At 40.4% G+C, this 13,806-nt stretch overlaps 4 protein-coding genes across 5 annotated transcripts; all 4 read left to right on the top strand.

Annotated features, from left to right (window-relative positions):
• The first annotated feature begins 68 nt into the window (after positions 1 to 68).
• Positions 69 to 5,580, top strand: LOC114843928 (uncharacterized). The gene is made up of 17 exons (XM_029130777.3): positions 69 to 625; positions 830 to 959; positions 1,445 to 1,612; positions 1,735 to 1,872; positions 2,087 to 2,238; positions 2,336 to 2,439; positions 2,520 to 2,709; positions 3,017 to 3,148; positions 3,229 to 3,372; positions 3,529 to 3,664; positions 3,930 to 4,080; positions 4,351 to 4,487; positions 4,575 to 4,686; positions 4,794 to 4,857; positions 4,946 to 5,149; positions 5,220 to 5,365; positions 5,442 to 5,580. Exons 2-17 carry the CDS (start codon positions 830 to 832, stop codon positions 5,458 to 5,460), a joined length of 2,127 nt encoding a protein of 708 aa, XP_028986610.1. The 5' UTR covers positions 69 to 625; the 3' UTR covers positions 5,461 to 5,580.
• Positions 5,581 to 5,694: 114 nt separating this feature from the next.
• LOC114843933 (uncharacterized) lies at positions 5,695 to 7,982 on the top strand. Its single transcript, XM_029130794.2, has 7 exons — positions 5,695 to 5,823; positions 5,914 to 6,050; positions 6,317 to 6,441; positions 6,528 to 6,673; positions 6,859 to 6,961; positions 7,085 to 7,221; positions 7,348 to 7,982. Exons 1-7 carry the CDS (start codon positions 5,735 to 5,737, stop codon positions 7,460 to 7,462), a joined length of 852 nt encoding a protein of 283 aa, XP_028986627.1. The 5' UTR covers positions 5,695 to 5,734; the 3' UTR covers positions 7,463 to 7,982.
• A 460-nt stretch (positions 7,983 to 8,442) lies between these two features.
• Positions 8,443 to 10,139, top strand: LOC114843936 (protein THEM6-like). 2 transcript variants are annotated; one of them, XM_029130803.2, is made up of 3 exons: positions 8,443 to 8,593; positions 9,176 to 9,681; positions 9,766 to 10,139. In XM_029130803.2, the coding sequence occupies exons 2-3, from the start codon at positions 9,178 to 9,180 to the stop codon at positions 9,871 to 9,873; spliced, it is 612 nt and encodes a 203-aa protein (XP_028986636.1). In that variant the 5' UTR covers positions 8,443 to 8,593; positions 9,176 to 9,177; the 3' UTR covers positions 9,874 to 10,139. The 2 variants fall into 2 exon arrangements, with proteins under 2 accessions (XP_028986636.1, XP_028986637.1); XM_029130804.2 differs by having other exon boundaries at positions 8,464 to 9,053.
• A 349-nt stretch (positions 10,140 to 10,488) lies between these two features.
• si:ch73-52e5.2 (protein THEM6) lies at positions 10,489 to 13,423 on the top strand. Its single transcript, XM_029130806.3, has 3 exons — positions 10,489 to 10,576; positions 11,363 to 11,867; positions 12,215 to 13,423. Exons 2-3 carry the CDS (start codon positions 11,367 to 11,369, stop codon positions 12,320 to 12,322), a joined length of 609 nt encoding a protein of 202 aa, XP_028986639.1. The 5' UTR covers positions 10,489 to 10,576; positions 11,363 to 11,366; the 3' UTR covers positions 12,323 to 13,423.
• Positions 13,424 to 13,806: the final 383 nt, after the last annotated feature.

Raw genomic sequence — 13,806 nt, 5'->3', positions numbered from 1 at the left:
GCGCCCAGCACCGTGGGTGAGGGTGGGGTGAGGGTGGGATGAGGATGGGGTGAGGCAGGGTGAGAGTGGGGTGCGTGGGAGTGACCGCAGGTGCTCAGGTGCGTGTCGGTGTGTTAATTAGGCCCCACGGATCCCTGGGGTCGTGCGGTGTCTGGGGCACAGGCGTTCTCCTCTACTTAGCTGTAGCTTTAAGGATTAGCTACATCAGTTTAGCCTAGCTTAGCCTAGCATAGCCTAGCTTAGCCACCGCTCCTTACCCACGTTACCCTGTAGGGCGCAGCAACGTGAGAGTTGATCAGATTAATTGAACCAAACCACGTATTATTACGTATTAGTTTTATTTTAAAACTAGACCACCAGAGGTTATCATTGATGCAGGTTGTTATTGCGCTTTTATTTTAAGTAGCAAATATTTAGACGTTACCCGTTACAAATACAGATTTTACTCAAAATCTTGCTTACAGCAAATGGGCGTTACGGAGCGTCTCTTGTTACTCACGCGCTCATAGAGGTTGACTCACGCTCAATTACCAAGAGAAGTATTTAGTAAACTTTCAGTTTCGTTTTTCTCGAATCGCTTAGAAACAGATAAACTCACCAACAAACAGCTGTGTCGCACGTCAAGGTAAGGTTTTCATTAGTAAAACACTAACTAACAGCGGACACTTTGTTCTGTCGCTGCTCTGCTTTTTCTCAGTCAGGAGCAAAACGTTCACAACTATAAAACAGCGTTTCTGGCGTTAAAACGTGTTTAGTTTGTTCTGTGTCTGGTTTAATGAGAGCACAGGGAAAGTTGATTCCAGATGTCATTTCATGACGCTTTTTTTAGATGGGTGAAGTATTGAAGCTTCTTGAACGGCACCGTCTGGACAATTACTACGACCACTTTGTGCAGCTGGGAGTCAAAGATGAGCGGGACTTTGTGGACAGTGTGACAGAAGAAGACCTGAACAGCTTAGGTACTGATCCCACACACGGACCCCCAACATCCATAAGCAGTTTGTCTACAGGATGTCACACGCATCAGCCATTTAATTATCACAAGAATGTGTAGATATATTTTGTTATTAGCTTCCTAAAACAATTACCTACTTTCTCCAACCTTAGTATAAAAAGGTGAAACTGGAAAAAAAGATTGCATCCACCTAAAGGAAAACCAAGGTTACAATTGTTTTATTATGTAAACATTTAATTACTAATGCACTTATGGTCTTTTAACCTGATGAACCAGTGTATATAATAAAACATTCATAAAAACTTAATATTCATATTGTTGACACTGTCAGATGTAAAAGATGCGTTGGAACGTGGACCTAGTTCGTGTCGGTTGACTTGTAAAGTGTTTTTAAGACGTTTGCTTCATACCTGTAAATAATGTCTGTACTTCACAGATGCAGCTTTAAAATAAATCAACCTCATGTTTTTAAAACCTGTTGAGTTACAGGTTTAAGCCATGTGGAAAAGAATCGTTTTTCTGCCATGAAAAGCTTCATTCTGAGACTCGGAGCTCCAGACCAGCGAGTTCATACGGTGATGCCCGTGCAAAAGTCCCTGGAGTTTTTCAGCCTGAAGTACACGTACCCCAAGTGCCCCCAACCAAAGCTTGTAAAGGGTAAGTGTAGTGAAAGCACAAGCACAACTTACCTTCAGGTGTTTTGAGTCTGGGCACATCGAGAATCATGTTCTGAAATAAATCATCCTGTGACATTGTGGTTCATGTCAAATTGTGAGCAGATATGGATCCAGGGCAAAACACGATGGAAGACTTGATGCTAAGGATCTGCCATCTTGAAAATGTAGGACACATGAAAGGAGTGTGTCTCTACACAGTGGACGGAATGCCTCTGACCGATGATCCTTTCTTCAACACGTGTGAGTGGTCATTTCAGTTGTTTATTATTTTTTATATTAATGTTGTTGGCAAAGAAACTGAAACCAAAGTGGCAAAAACATGAAAACATGGCAGTTCCTCCTTCAGTGGTTTAACACAGGGTTCAGTTTAAAACCATCCTGCCCAGCCCATTTTGTTATTTGGGATTCGACAAGTAATTTTTATCTAGTGTATTTTTTCCTGTTTCTTTTACAGGGTCTTTGAAAGAGAGGCACATCCCAAACGGGTCTGTGATCTATGCCATATTTACACCAAAGGAAAACCTGGCGGAAGCTCCTCCAGCGTCACGGCGAGAGTCTGCTGAAACGCTTGGAGAGGATCTCATCCGGTGCCACATCATGCTGAGGGTGAATGTTGGTCTATGTATAAGTATGTGATGATACTTTACAAAAATAGTACAGGTGTCATAAAAGTGAAATCTGTGTTTACTTTCTCACTTTTTAGGGAGACTACGAGTTGATGGTGAACTTAGAAAGTGACACAATAAACAGTGTGAGACTCAAGCTGGCGAGCGCTAGTGGCATCCCACTGCACGTCCTTCACTACACGTGAGCTACCGGACCAGTCCGAGTCAACACGCACTCGTGTTCTCAAGCTACTTCTGTTCTCATGCACTTATTGTCCTCAGAGGTGAACACAGTGGTGCTGACACACTCCAGGACTATGGAATCTCTGAGGGGTCAACGCTCGCCTTTTCTTTGTGGACATTATCTGATGACACTCCATACAAAGAGACTTTCTTCATAAACGACGTTGTGCCTTCAGTCCAGCAGACTCAGAAAGGAATCAGCGTCTTCCTGTCTTCGCTTTACGCTCTTGTAAGTAGCCTTTTATAGTGTATTGATTCATTATCTTGCGTTATTTTTGTTACTGTGCATTCACACAGTTCACACATCCTGTCCTGCTGCTCATTAGTGCACAGCGGACCCTAAATAAACTCCTGCTCTCTAAAAAGTAGCGTATATGTGGGGTAGAAATGGGCTTGTACAGAGTGCCAAGAGAAAAACTAATTTATTGTTTTCATTGGGTTAATGAACTACAAAAGTATAGGATAACAAAGACAATGATAAAGCATGGTATATTGCTAGGCGATCATATAAAAACACTCTTTTTGTTTCCTTTCAGAAATCCCACTATTCTAGCAGATTGCTGAAAAAATTGATCGCCTACATACGAAAGCTGACTGGTTGTAACCCAGTGGCCCAGAGTTTGCATCAGTTACTCTGTCGGAATGAGAAGATGACCAGAAACCAGAAGGTAAACGCTGTCGGGCTCTGTGGGTTAGGTGGGTTGGGATTTCATGCATTGTCCATGTTTCTATTCATTGGTTTCTCTAGATTGCAGTTGTTGAAGGCCTGTACCTGCTCTTCAGAGAGCTTCTGCCCCAGCTTGGATCCCAGCGAGGGCAAAAAAACATCAGTGACCTGGATGTGTTTGAGAATTCTTTGTACTGCTGGGCGCATCTCATCTCAGTCGCAAAGGTACAATGGCGAGGTTTAGTTGTTCTATTCGGTTTAATACCATTGTGTCTTAACACTGGAGCAACTTTGATACCACAAAACAGAACAGGAAGAAGATCATGGGTTTGATATTCACAGTCAGCTGTTCACTTGGTCACTTCTGCCGTTCTGTTACAGAAACGTCCCTCGGACCATGAGAACTATGCTCCGATCAGCCTTGTGTCAGACGATGGCCGCCGTTTCTGTGAACCGGTCAGAGTTCCTGGAGTCCCAGGGGCCTTTGAACGATCATATGTTCTCCTGAAAATTAAAGGTGAAACAACAAAAAAAGAGTTTAAATGAACATGAGGATGTGTTTTAGATTTTCGAGGGCATTTCTAAAGAATACACAGGTTAATTAGTAAGACGAGCTGCGTTTTTAAGATACATAATGGAAGCGTTGCAGCTTTGGTTGTAGATATTCAGCATTTCAGTTTTTTTTTTTTGCAAAGTTGCACTTGTTAAATATGTGAAATATGAACAATATGTTACAATATGTTGAACACTCATATTGACGTGACATTTGGTTTCTCGTTTAGATGGAGAGAAAATTCCAAACTGCACTGAGCAGGTTCTGAGAGAAACCTCTTTACAGAAAGCAGCTGACATTGAGAAGCTGCTCCTCAGTCTGCCTCCAACCATCAAAACGTATCCTCTGTGGATAAATCATGACAAGACCACCGGGCAGAAGTATGTGCCACGCTCACATCTGCATTACTGTGACATAATAAGATTATCTTCGACAAATGACTTATATTGTGGCATGTTTGTTTCTACCTGTTTTATATGATATTAGATTATATCAATCTATATATGATATAGATTATTGAGAAGTAAAAAGCTTTTCTCTGTTATTGAAGCCGTTGTCTGGTGCCACCCTGTTACCAGTTGTTTTTATTCAGTATTCCCTGAAAGGACTACACTCCATACTTGTTACTAACCCAAACAATGAATTCCCAGCTTTCAGATCAGTGTTCAGGAGACTTTTGGGAGCATGGTGGAAGCATTGACTTTGGTTCCTTGTCTCAATGTGACCCCTCCCTTGCCTCTGAAGAGTCTAGGAGTGTCCAACACTCAACTCGTTCTGCTAAGTGAAGGTGATCCTTTAAATTCAGGCCCCAGACAGTGTCATGCGTCCAAGAAACGCCTTTTGTGTTTATATTAATTGTGTTTGTCTTTGTTAGACAATCTCGGTGTGTATCTCCATAAAGACAAAGGATCAACAGATATGATCACAGTGTATGATTGTCTGGACGGCAAAGAGAAAACGGTGGATGTAAACGTTTTGGCAGCCAAGTGAGTAACGACTATTACTGTTTGATCTGTGGTCAGCCAATCGAAAAATGTTGTTTTACTCATCGTCAACTGTATTTCAATCTTGAATCTATTTGGGTTTAACCCAGGACTGGTGACCATAGAGACGACCAGTCATTCGTCACAACCAGAACCCCCAAAGAGGCCATACTGGTAACACTACCTATAGACAACTGTGAACCCCTCATTTAGTGATAGACAGTGCAGTGTTGTGATCCTTATTTTGACTGTATTTGACCAGGTGCTGATAGACACAAGCTCCTCCATGGAGGAAGAGTGCTACAGAAATGCAGGAATAAAGAAGATCAATGCAGTCAAGGAGCTCTTTCACAACTTTGCTTCAAGGAGCATGGCTTATGATTTCCATCATGTCATTGGCCTTGTGAAGTTTGACACCATGGTGAAAACGCTCCATGCATTTACAGAGAATCTGGAAAAGTTCAAGGTACGTTTATGTGCTACGGTTTATTGGGGGTCCTCACAATTATTTGAAGACTAAGAGATTTACTTTTTAGGAGCACGTTCGTTCACTGGAGCCAAATGGATGCACTTTGCTGTACGATGCACTACGACGTGGGGTCCTGGAGTTGGAAAAGGTCAAGGGCAAGTTCCCAGACTGTCGACTTAGGATCGTGTGTCTCACCGATGGAAATGATTCTGGGTGAGGTTCCTTCTGTGTATTATCTGGTCAGTTTGGAAGCAAACTATAAACTTCCATCGACATCTTTCATCGTCAGCATTTTCACCTGTCTGTAGATCATCGATCGAGCCAGTGGCTGTTACAGCCAAACTGATCAAATCTAGCATTGTTGTGGATTCGGTCCTTCTTGGCAACGTGGACAACAACATGCTGCACGGAATCAGCAATGCCACAGGTGTGAATATATCATTCACTGTGAACCTGGAGAGAGAAGTAACACACACCTCCCTGATTCTGTGTGGTACTTCTATGTTTGCTCTATTCTGCATTTTTTATAAAAAAAAATGGGGGGGGGGGGGGTTATTCACTCTTGTTTTATAGCGTACCTTGATGGGAATCTTTGAAAAGTGCGGATATGATGAATACCCAGAGACATCCTTGCCGAGCCAGATGAACCGTAAAGTGATAGCGACAGAGAGGTGAGCGACACAAACAGCTGCTGACTGACACACACATACATACATAATTTGTAGGAAGTCACTGAAATATTATAGGAAATTCCAAAACAATGCTCTGAAGAAGAAGATTCGTGAGTCAAAGCATGGTCGTTTCATGGAGAAGGACAAACGGATCCTGGAGGAGCTAAAGAGTCTGCACTGTGACCCGCATCCATTCTTCAGGGTCTTTCCTTCAGAATCAGACTTCAGTAAGTGGGACGGTCTCAAAGACCTGGCTTTTGCTCAATAGAACATTCTGTTAAGCGTATTATGATACGACGCTAATATTAGCCATACTTATGTGATCCAACTGGCCTTGAGTTATTTCATGGAAATGTTGCTGTCATCGAACTATATTGCAAGATCATTGCACAATTCGGGGACATAGGTTGCATTAGTTTTGTGTGTAGAGACGATTGTAACGTTGAAGTGTACAGTATTAAAATATTTAGTGTATTCTTTTGAATCCTTTTAGTGTTCTGGAGGATTCTCATGCAAGGACCTCCTGACACCCCATATGAGAAGGGCGTGTTCGAGCTCTACTGCCAGTTTGGTGCAGAATACCCAGTGAAGCCTCCACTTGTTCGCTTCGTCACACAAGTGTCCTTTGAAATAAAATGAGAAAGGATTACATCGTGTTATATTTCTCTGATGCGTTTGTAGACAGTTTCTTAACAGAATTACAGATATACCACTGCAATGTGAACAGCGTGGGTCGCATCTGCCACAACATATTTGACCGCTGCTACAATGCTCACATCACCATGAGAGACATCTTCGATGCTGTGTATGGGCTGCTTATTGTCCCGGAGCCTGAGGATCCTCTGGACAGGTCAGATGTGTTTACTCTGAAGTGAATAGTTCAACAATGTGCCTCTGCTTCATTTTCATTAATTTTATTTTGCCCTGATATTTGTGTAACTGCAAGTTGTATTTAATGTGGTTGCAAAAGCCAGAAAGTTGATTTGGTTTTATGACTTCTTTGGCTCTAATTTGTATTTTGAACTTTTTTGGTAGCATTTTGGCCGAAGAATTTCTGACCAGCCGGGAGACATATGAACGAGAAGCTAAAAAGCACACGGAGGAAATGGCAGGAAATTCCCTGGATGACATGGAGATGGTTAATGAGCTGATTCTCAGTGTTTCACTTAATTATATTTTCCCTACAGTATTAAGTACTGTATTTGGCTTCTACATTAACTTCACTATATTTGTTGTCTGCATTTTTTTTTTTCATTTTTAGACACTGGTGGATCCTGTGACACAGTTTATGCCTCGACATTTGATCTGTCCACTCACCAACAAGGTGTTTGTGGATCCAGTGAAAACCGTGTACGGCACAGTGTATGAACGTAAGGCCATTGAAGAACACCTCAGACTGTGAGTTAACCCACCTCTGTTCACCGTAGTTACGTTAAAATCACACAACAACTCTTACTCAACTCAGCAAAAAAATGCAAAGCTTTTTTCAGTGTTCAAACAAATAATAAGAATATTCACTTTCAGACACCAGTATGAGCCACAGACTGGCCCAGGACATGAGCTTGAGTTAAGTGACATAATGCCAGACTGTGACATGAAGAAAATGGTGATGGATTATAGATCGCATCAAATTCAATGAACATTTGGAGGAAAACTGGAAATTTATATATTTGAAGGAAAAGGGAAATCAACCTGAATGTCTTTATTTTTCTGTGCCTTTTTTAATAATATTGATTTTGTTATGATATGCTTACTTTGAACAGAGTTTTGTACTTATTTTGTCATTAGTGGGGTCACAAAAGTAAAACAGGTTTCCTATTAAAAACATATTGCTAATTTTCTACTACTTAATCTCTTAAGTACATTATAAGCTTGCTTATCAGAGGTTTTCCATGTTTTCCAAGGTTTTATTAACCAGTACATAAACCTGACAGTATAATAAATATATAGTTTATGAAGATAAAAAGAAGTTGTTATTGTGAAGTGTTTTATGCTGGACAGTGGTTGGTTTTTCTGCAGTCTAAAGATATATTTTAAGATGCTTATTACTATTTGGATTCATACCCATAAATGTTTTCATTAATGTAAACAATGTTTTGGAGGCTGTTACAATGTTCAAACTCCATTGTGTTAGCAGAAAAATAAAGCATAGGAAAGTATCAATGACTAGGTTTTAATGGCCAGTCTTACATGGTACATGTCATTTTAGATATTCTGGATTTATTACTTATAACACAAACACAATATGACAATATGTGCTATAGTTGTGCTGTTATTCAGCTCTTTACTATCAATATATGCAACGAAACATTAAAACTGTATCTGTGCACTAAAACATGAGCTAAAGGTCGACTGCATGTTTTATATTATAACAGTTTATATGCTCGTCTAATCAATCTCAGTCGTAACGTCAGCAAAGTTTATGGGTGACAACCAATCACCGCCGCCCATTTTACTGACGTCATGCCTGGGCGACCGGAAGTTAATCACTTATACCTTCAAATTAAATATTTTTAATCCTGATACTAAATATGACCGCTAGATTTCGGCCTTTTGTGTTTGTAGATGGCCTTTTTAAAATGAAGTATTTTTTACTAATTTAAATTCAATCAATTGTAATGATTTTGTTTTGATACTGCGTTGACTGTTACAGAAAGGTGTTTTTTTAATTTGAAAGCCGTTACCGGATAGTGTTTTAATGCATTTCTCTTCGGTTTGGGGCTCATGTAGAGTTGCCGAGTCTGCAGCTTTGATTGGATTCAGACAGCAGGTGAGGGTTGGTCCAGCGAGATGAGTTATTTTTATTACACTAACATGAAGTAAGACGTGTCCGCACGATGACCTGTCGGCTTTAATACGATCTGTCATTAAAACTTTAAACAAGACTTTTCTGACATTGCATTACCTTGGCTTCACTCTGACCAGTTGATTGTAAATTGTTTCTGCATTTATCGTACAAGCACATTTTAGCAACACATTGCAGTGTGGCCTTGTCTGTGTGGTAGTTTTATAGTAAGACTTGGACTTAGATGAGAGGCAGCACCTGCGTGTCCTGCAGAACCTGTTTACAAAACGAGTTTTCATGTGAAAGTCACTTTAGTCTCACTGAACAACAGCCGCTACGATTCTGCTGCCTACAGAATAAGTTTATGTAAAAGGACTAAATAAGGAAATTACGAATGAATGAATGAAGAACACATCATCCTGTGTTTATGAACGTCATTAATTAGGTGAGAAATTCTTGTTTCCTATACTTTGCATTGCTGATGTTAAGCACAATAAACTATTATTTTTGTAAACTGTGTTGTTTTTCTTTACATTTTTCATTCATACTCTACTTGTCTCCCCACAGACATGTGGTGGCTGCTGTGGGTGCTCGCTGCATTGCTGGCTCTCTTTTGCAGCCTGGATGTGTGGTACTTCCTCCGGGTCGCGGCCGTGATCCTCCGGGCCTGGTTTCAGCCTCCAGTGTTTGACATCACAGCTGAGCAGGTCATGTCAGGCTGGGTCACACCCCACGACATTGACCTGTGCCATATGAACAATGCTCGTTACCTTCGCGAGTGCGACTTTGCCCGCTTCTCCCTCTACTTCCGTAACGGTGTCTTCAAGGCCCTGCGAGCTCTCAGAGCCACAGCTGTGGTGGGGGCCACCACCATCCGATACCGCCGGCCCCTGTGCATAGGCGAGGGCTACGAGCTGCGCAGTCGCATCGTGACTTGGGATGACAAAGCCTTTTACCTGGAGCAGAGATTTGTGTCCACAAATGATGGGTTGGTTTGTGCTGTCATGTACTGCAAGCAGAGTATCGTACGTAGCAGCCCAAGCAAGATCATGGAGCACCTGTGCAAGCGAAAGGTAATGGAGGAATGTTTCTCCCTCGATGCAAAAACATTATTGCCCAATTGTTTACTTGCTTATGGTCTGTTGCACCTGTTGCAGGTGGAGTGTCCTGAGTTTCCTGATGACCTTAAGCACTGGGTCGACTTCATCTCTGCAAGCAGCCAGGCCTTGAGGGCTGAGAGTGGGCTAGAAGAGAAGAATAAATGAGTCATTGAATGGACTGATACTAAGGTTAATCCACAAGCCCTTCTTCGCAGTTACTTGACTAAGGTGTACAGTCTGCGCTTTGTAAAACCATCTGTACAAAGATCCAAAAATCTGCTTTACATGCAAACTGTAAAAACTTTAGAGATGTGAGATCCACATTCTTCCACATGGCTGAATATTTTTTTACATACAGCAAAGAGGAAGTAACACATTTTGTATGTTCTTCTACTGTGAAGGCAAAGAAACTAATAAATGTGTAAAACTGATGCCTGTGCATTTACTTACACCCTGAGGTAAAGACATTACTAATCTACAACGTTCAAACTAACATGATAAAGAACAATATGGTCTTGATTTGAGATCTCATACAGCAAAACCCGGATATTAATGTGAGATAGAGTCGGATGTTAAGTTGGACATAATCATTGTGAATCATAGTTGTGAATACAATCATTGTGAATTTTAAAAAGACCAAGTGAAATAAATAAGTAAGTTATACATTTCAGATTCTAAGTTACATTTCTATTAAGCATTTATTTTGTCACCCGAGAAAAGCGTTACGTCAATGGTCGAACCGGCGTAACCACGGCGATAAGGCCACCAATGAACGCAGGCGTCGTCACATACCCGGAAGTTGTTTTTGTTAATTTGCCGGTTTCTCGTTGCATCGCGTCCCATGTTAGCGCTCTGTTCAGCACGAACGGTAAGATTCGCTGTCATTAAAAAAACTCTCGCTACATTTGTGGGTCTTGCTTGAATTCCGACACAGAAGAACGTTAATATTGGCGACTTTACGCCTTGGAGGAGGTGTGTGTTTTGTCAAGGCCAACTAGCAGCTAGGCTAAAAGATTTGGCTGTCAGCAGGTTCATGTCAATGGAGCAGCGCTAGCTTCCGGTCCTCTCAAGGTTGAACTGGGTGATTGTAGGTCTCTCCATCCTTCGTATTTATAGCCGTAATATAGTGCCGGTGCACGAAGAAGCTGGTCGTGTTCCTCGGCCAACCTAATCTGACATTGATCAAGATGCGAGCACTATGCACGTGATCACATTAGCCAGATAATGTGAAGGAAAACCTAACTTCTCAATAAGAAGTTTTAAAAACAAAGCAAAAATGTATTGCAGAAGATAATTAAATAATGAGGCAGTACAAAGTGGTACAGGATGTAAAGCCTCCTCAGCATCAGCACAATGGATAGATGCTGAGGAGGCACTTTGAGCCCAGAGGACCATGGGCCTTAGGTCTGTGCCACTGTGACTAAAAGTGATCACAGAACAATACAAAATAACCACAGAGACACACATGTGGTCAGCAAAGTGAGTGAAATACAAAATTGCTATACAACTAAGGAAATGCACATTGTCCAATGATGATGTTAAAAAAAACTGTTTTGATGTGCTGAAATTTGTACAGTCCTTGAACAAATAACAAATCAAGCCAGCTGCTGTGTTAAATTTCCATCCTGACACACTCGTTGTACTCTTGTTCCAGAGAGATGATGCTGCTAGTGTTGGGAGCCCTCCTCCTGCTCTTCTGCACTCTGGATGTGTGGTACTTCCTCCGGGGGGCCCAGGTGTTTGTCCAGGCTTGGTTCCAACCCAGAATATTGGACATTCTAGCTGAACAAAGTATAGATGGCATGGTCCTTCCCCATGATTTAGACTACATGGGCCACATGAACAACTCTCGATACCTGAGGGAGTGTGACTTTGCTCGTTTCCATCATTACATGCGAAATGGGCTTTTCTTAGCCTCATGCAAATTAGGGGCCAAAATGGTGGTAGGGGCCTCTACCATCCGGTACCGGCGCTCTTTAGCCTTTCGTGAAGCTTTTGAGATTCGGACCAAGGTAGTTGGATGGGATGAGAAGGCATTCTACTTGGAACAGCGCTTCGTGTCCAAGAAGGATGGTTTTGTGTCTGCAATTATGCTCTGCAGGCAGAATGTGGTGCACTGCAGCCCAGAGAGGATCATTGAATTCGTATGCAAGAAGAAGGTGAGTAATCACAGCTGGTTTGACTTCATTGATCTGTTATGTATAAATTAATCCTGTTAACTGTGTTCTAATTAAAGATTTAATTAATCAAAGTTCTACTGAGTTACTCCTAATTAATCAACATCTTGTCCATGGTAGTTTTACAATAATCATATTTAAATTTGGCAACAAATTTAGCATCAGTTTACAACAACAGGATCTAAATATATTCTTGCATAACATATGATATTTTGGCCGACGAACAAGGCGTTTGATTTATGATGAATTAAAACAACAGAAAAACATGAAATGGTTACATCAATAATACAAAATCAACTCTTCTGTTAACTTTGTGTTTATGTGAACAGATTGAGTGTCCTGAGTTTCCTGAAGACCTTAAACACTGGATGAGCTTCATTTCCACAAGCAGCCAGGCACTTAGAGCAGAAAGTGGACTGGAGCAGAAGAACAAGTGAAGATACAATGAAATAGATGAGTGTAGACACATATCATTTGCATTGCACACACAGACGTACATTCATACATACCTGCACATAGACAGGTACACCTCCATAAAGCGTTTTAGTTGACTTACAAGATTCCACATCTGGTCACTTGATCCTACCTGCTGTATTTTTGTATGAGCTGAAATAACGAACTTGTACTGTAACCACTGAATATTAAGACTTGAATTGTATGGGGTTAAGATGCATTCGCATTGGGGCCATGTTGAAATTTGGTTTCAGAAGAAAGCGGAAGAAACGCGTAGCTTATTCAGTAGTTGACTGTGAAGGCTTTGACATGTTCATTTTCATTTAGCAAAACTTCAGATAAGCATGTCAAGTAAAAGTTACTCCTCCACTGACATGGATGCATGTTTTGAGACCACCAGAATATTTTTGTGCCTGTTTCTCTTGATTAGCTGTAGTTTCTAGTTGCAATTTCAGTGAATTGTAACTTTTTATGAAAAAATTACAGTAAATGTTATAAAATACTGTACCATATATACTATATTATTAATTAGCTTTAATTTACTATTAGCATTTTGCACAAGATGATCCAAGGGAGTGAACAAGTTCCTTTTTAAAATCTTAATCTTAAAGGGATTAAATGTTTTGAGGGATCCTTCTATCAGTACTGTATTGTTCTGATATTGAATTTACGATACATGCATTTGAATGACAAGTAGCTTGATTGGAATTGCATGTTGTTTCAAGTGAAATTTCTCAAATCCAGATTTGACAGGTAACTTTGGTATGAGGTTGCTCGGAACGTTTGAAAACATGCACAATAAACACTGAATGTTTGGGTTTCTATTAAGGCAGCCTTTTGAAATCCTTTGGCTTTAAATGTGTCTAAGCTTTAGTTTGTGACCAATTTAATGTGAGGAGAAAGACGCACTGTAGGTCTAACTTGTTATGTTGTTAATGCACTGACCTGATCTTTTTCATTCCTTTTAATATTGTTGTCCTTTATGTTCTAAACATAATTTATTGGAATGGTTTAACGTACCAAATGTTATTTATTGTGTTTATCTATTTAATGCTATTTTAAATAAAAATGCAGTGGAAATTCTATTTTTAATGTTGCCTTTGTGTCAATAAAAACACAATCTGAAATTGATCTCTGCTTTACAGGAAAATATGACTATAATGTTTGACAACCTATATTTGGTCTGCTAATGCAATACACATTTATTTCTTTACATTCCAGTTGTTGTCTGGTGTTGGCAGATCATGACCCTGACGATAAGACAATCACAAGTGTAGAGTTTTAACTATTAGTATCAAAGTATTCATTTAATTTGCTTGTGTCTGATGCAGTCCAACATCCAAATATGTGATAATGAAGAAAAGCCTCAGAATGTTGTTTAGAAATCATTTGATTTTTTTGAGAAAATTTGTAGTATATAAAATCCTTGGTAAATTCAGCTGGTTAAACTTAAAGGGTTTTGAATGCG

This window comes from Betta splendens, chromosome 17, assembly GCF_900634795.4.
Source record: "Betta splendens chromosome 17, fBetSpl5.4, whole genome shotgun sequence".
Classification (NCBI taxonomy): Eukaryota; Metazoa; Chordata; class Actinopteri; order Anabantiformes; family Osphronemidae; genus Betta; species Betta splendens.
This window is presented reverse-complemented; position numbering and strand designations above follow the sequence as displayed.

Bases quoted from the DNA above. Each gene is read 5' to 3' on its own strand.
- LOC114843928 (XM_029130777.3), top strand. From the start codon at position 830: ATGGGTGAAGTATTGAAGCTTCTTGAACGGCACCGTCTGGACAATTAC. The intron at 3,665-3,929 runs GTGAAACAACAA...TTTCTCGTTTAG, and splicing joins TGTTCTCCTGAAAATTAAAG to ATGGAGAGAAAATTCCAAAC. The intron at 4,687-4,793 runs GTGAGTAACGAC...GGTTTAACCCAG, and splicing joins GTAAACGTTTTGGCAGCCAA to GACTGGTGACCATAGAGACG.
- LOC114843933 (XM_029130794.2), top strand. From the start codon at position 5,735: ATGGGAATCTTTGAAAAGTGCGGATATGATGAATACCCAGAGACATCC. The intron at 6,442-6,527 runs GTGTCCTTTGAA...ACAGAATTACAG, and splicing joins TTGTTCGCTTCGTCACACAA to ATATACCACTGCAATGTGAA. The intron at 6,674-6,858 runs GTCAGATGTGTT...CTTTTTTGGTAG, and splicing joins CCTGAGGATCCTCTGGACAG to CATTTTGGCCGAAGAATTTC.
- LOC114843936 (XM_029130803.2), top strand. From the start codon at position 9,178: ATGTGGTGGCTGCTGTGGGTGCTCGCTGCATTGCTGGCTCTCTTTTGC. The intron at 9,682-9,765 runs GTAATGGAGGAA...CACCTGTTGCAG, and splicing joins AGCACCTGTGCAAGCGAAAG to GTGGAGTGTCCTGAGTTTCC.
- si:ch73-52e5.2 (XM_029130806.3), top strand. From the start codon at position 11,367: ATGATGCTGCTAGTGTTGGGAGCCCTCCTCCTGCTCTTCTGCACTCTG. The intron at 11,868-12,214 runs GTGAGTAATCAC...TTATGTGAACAG, and splicing joins AATTCGTATGCAAGAAGAAG to ATTGAGTGTCCTGAGTTTCC.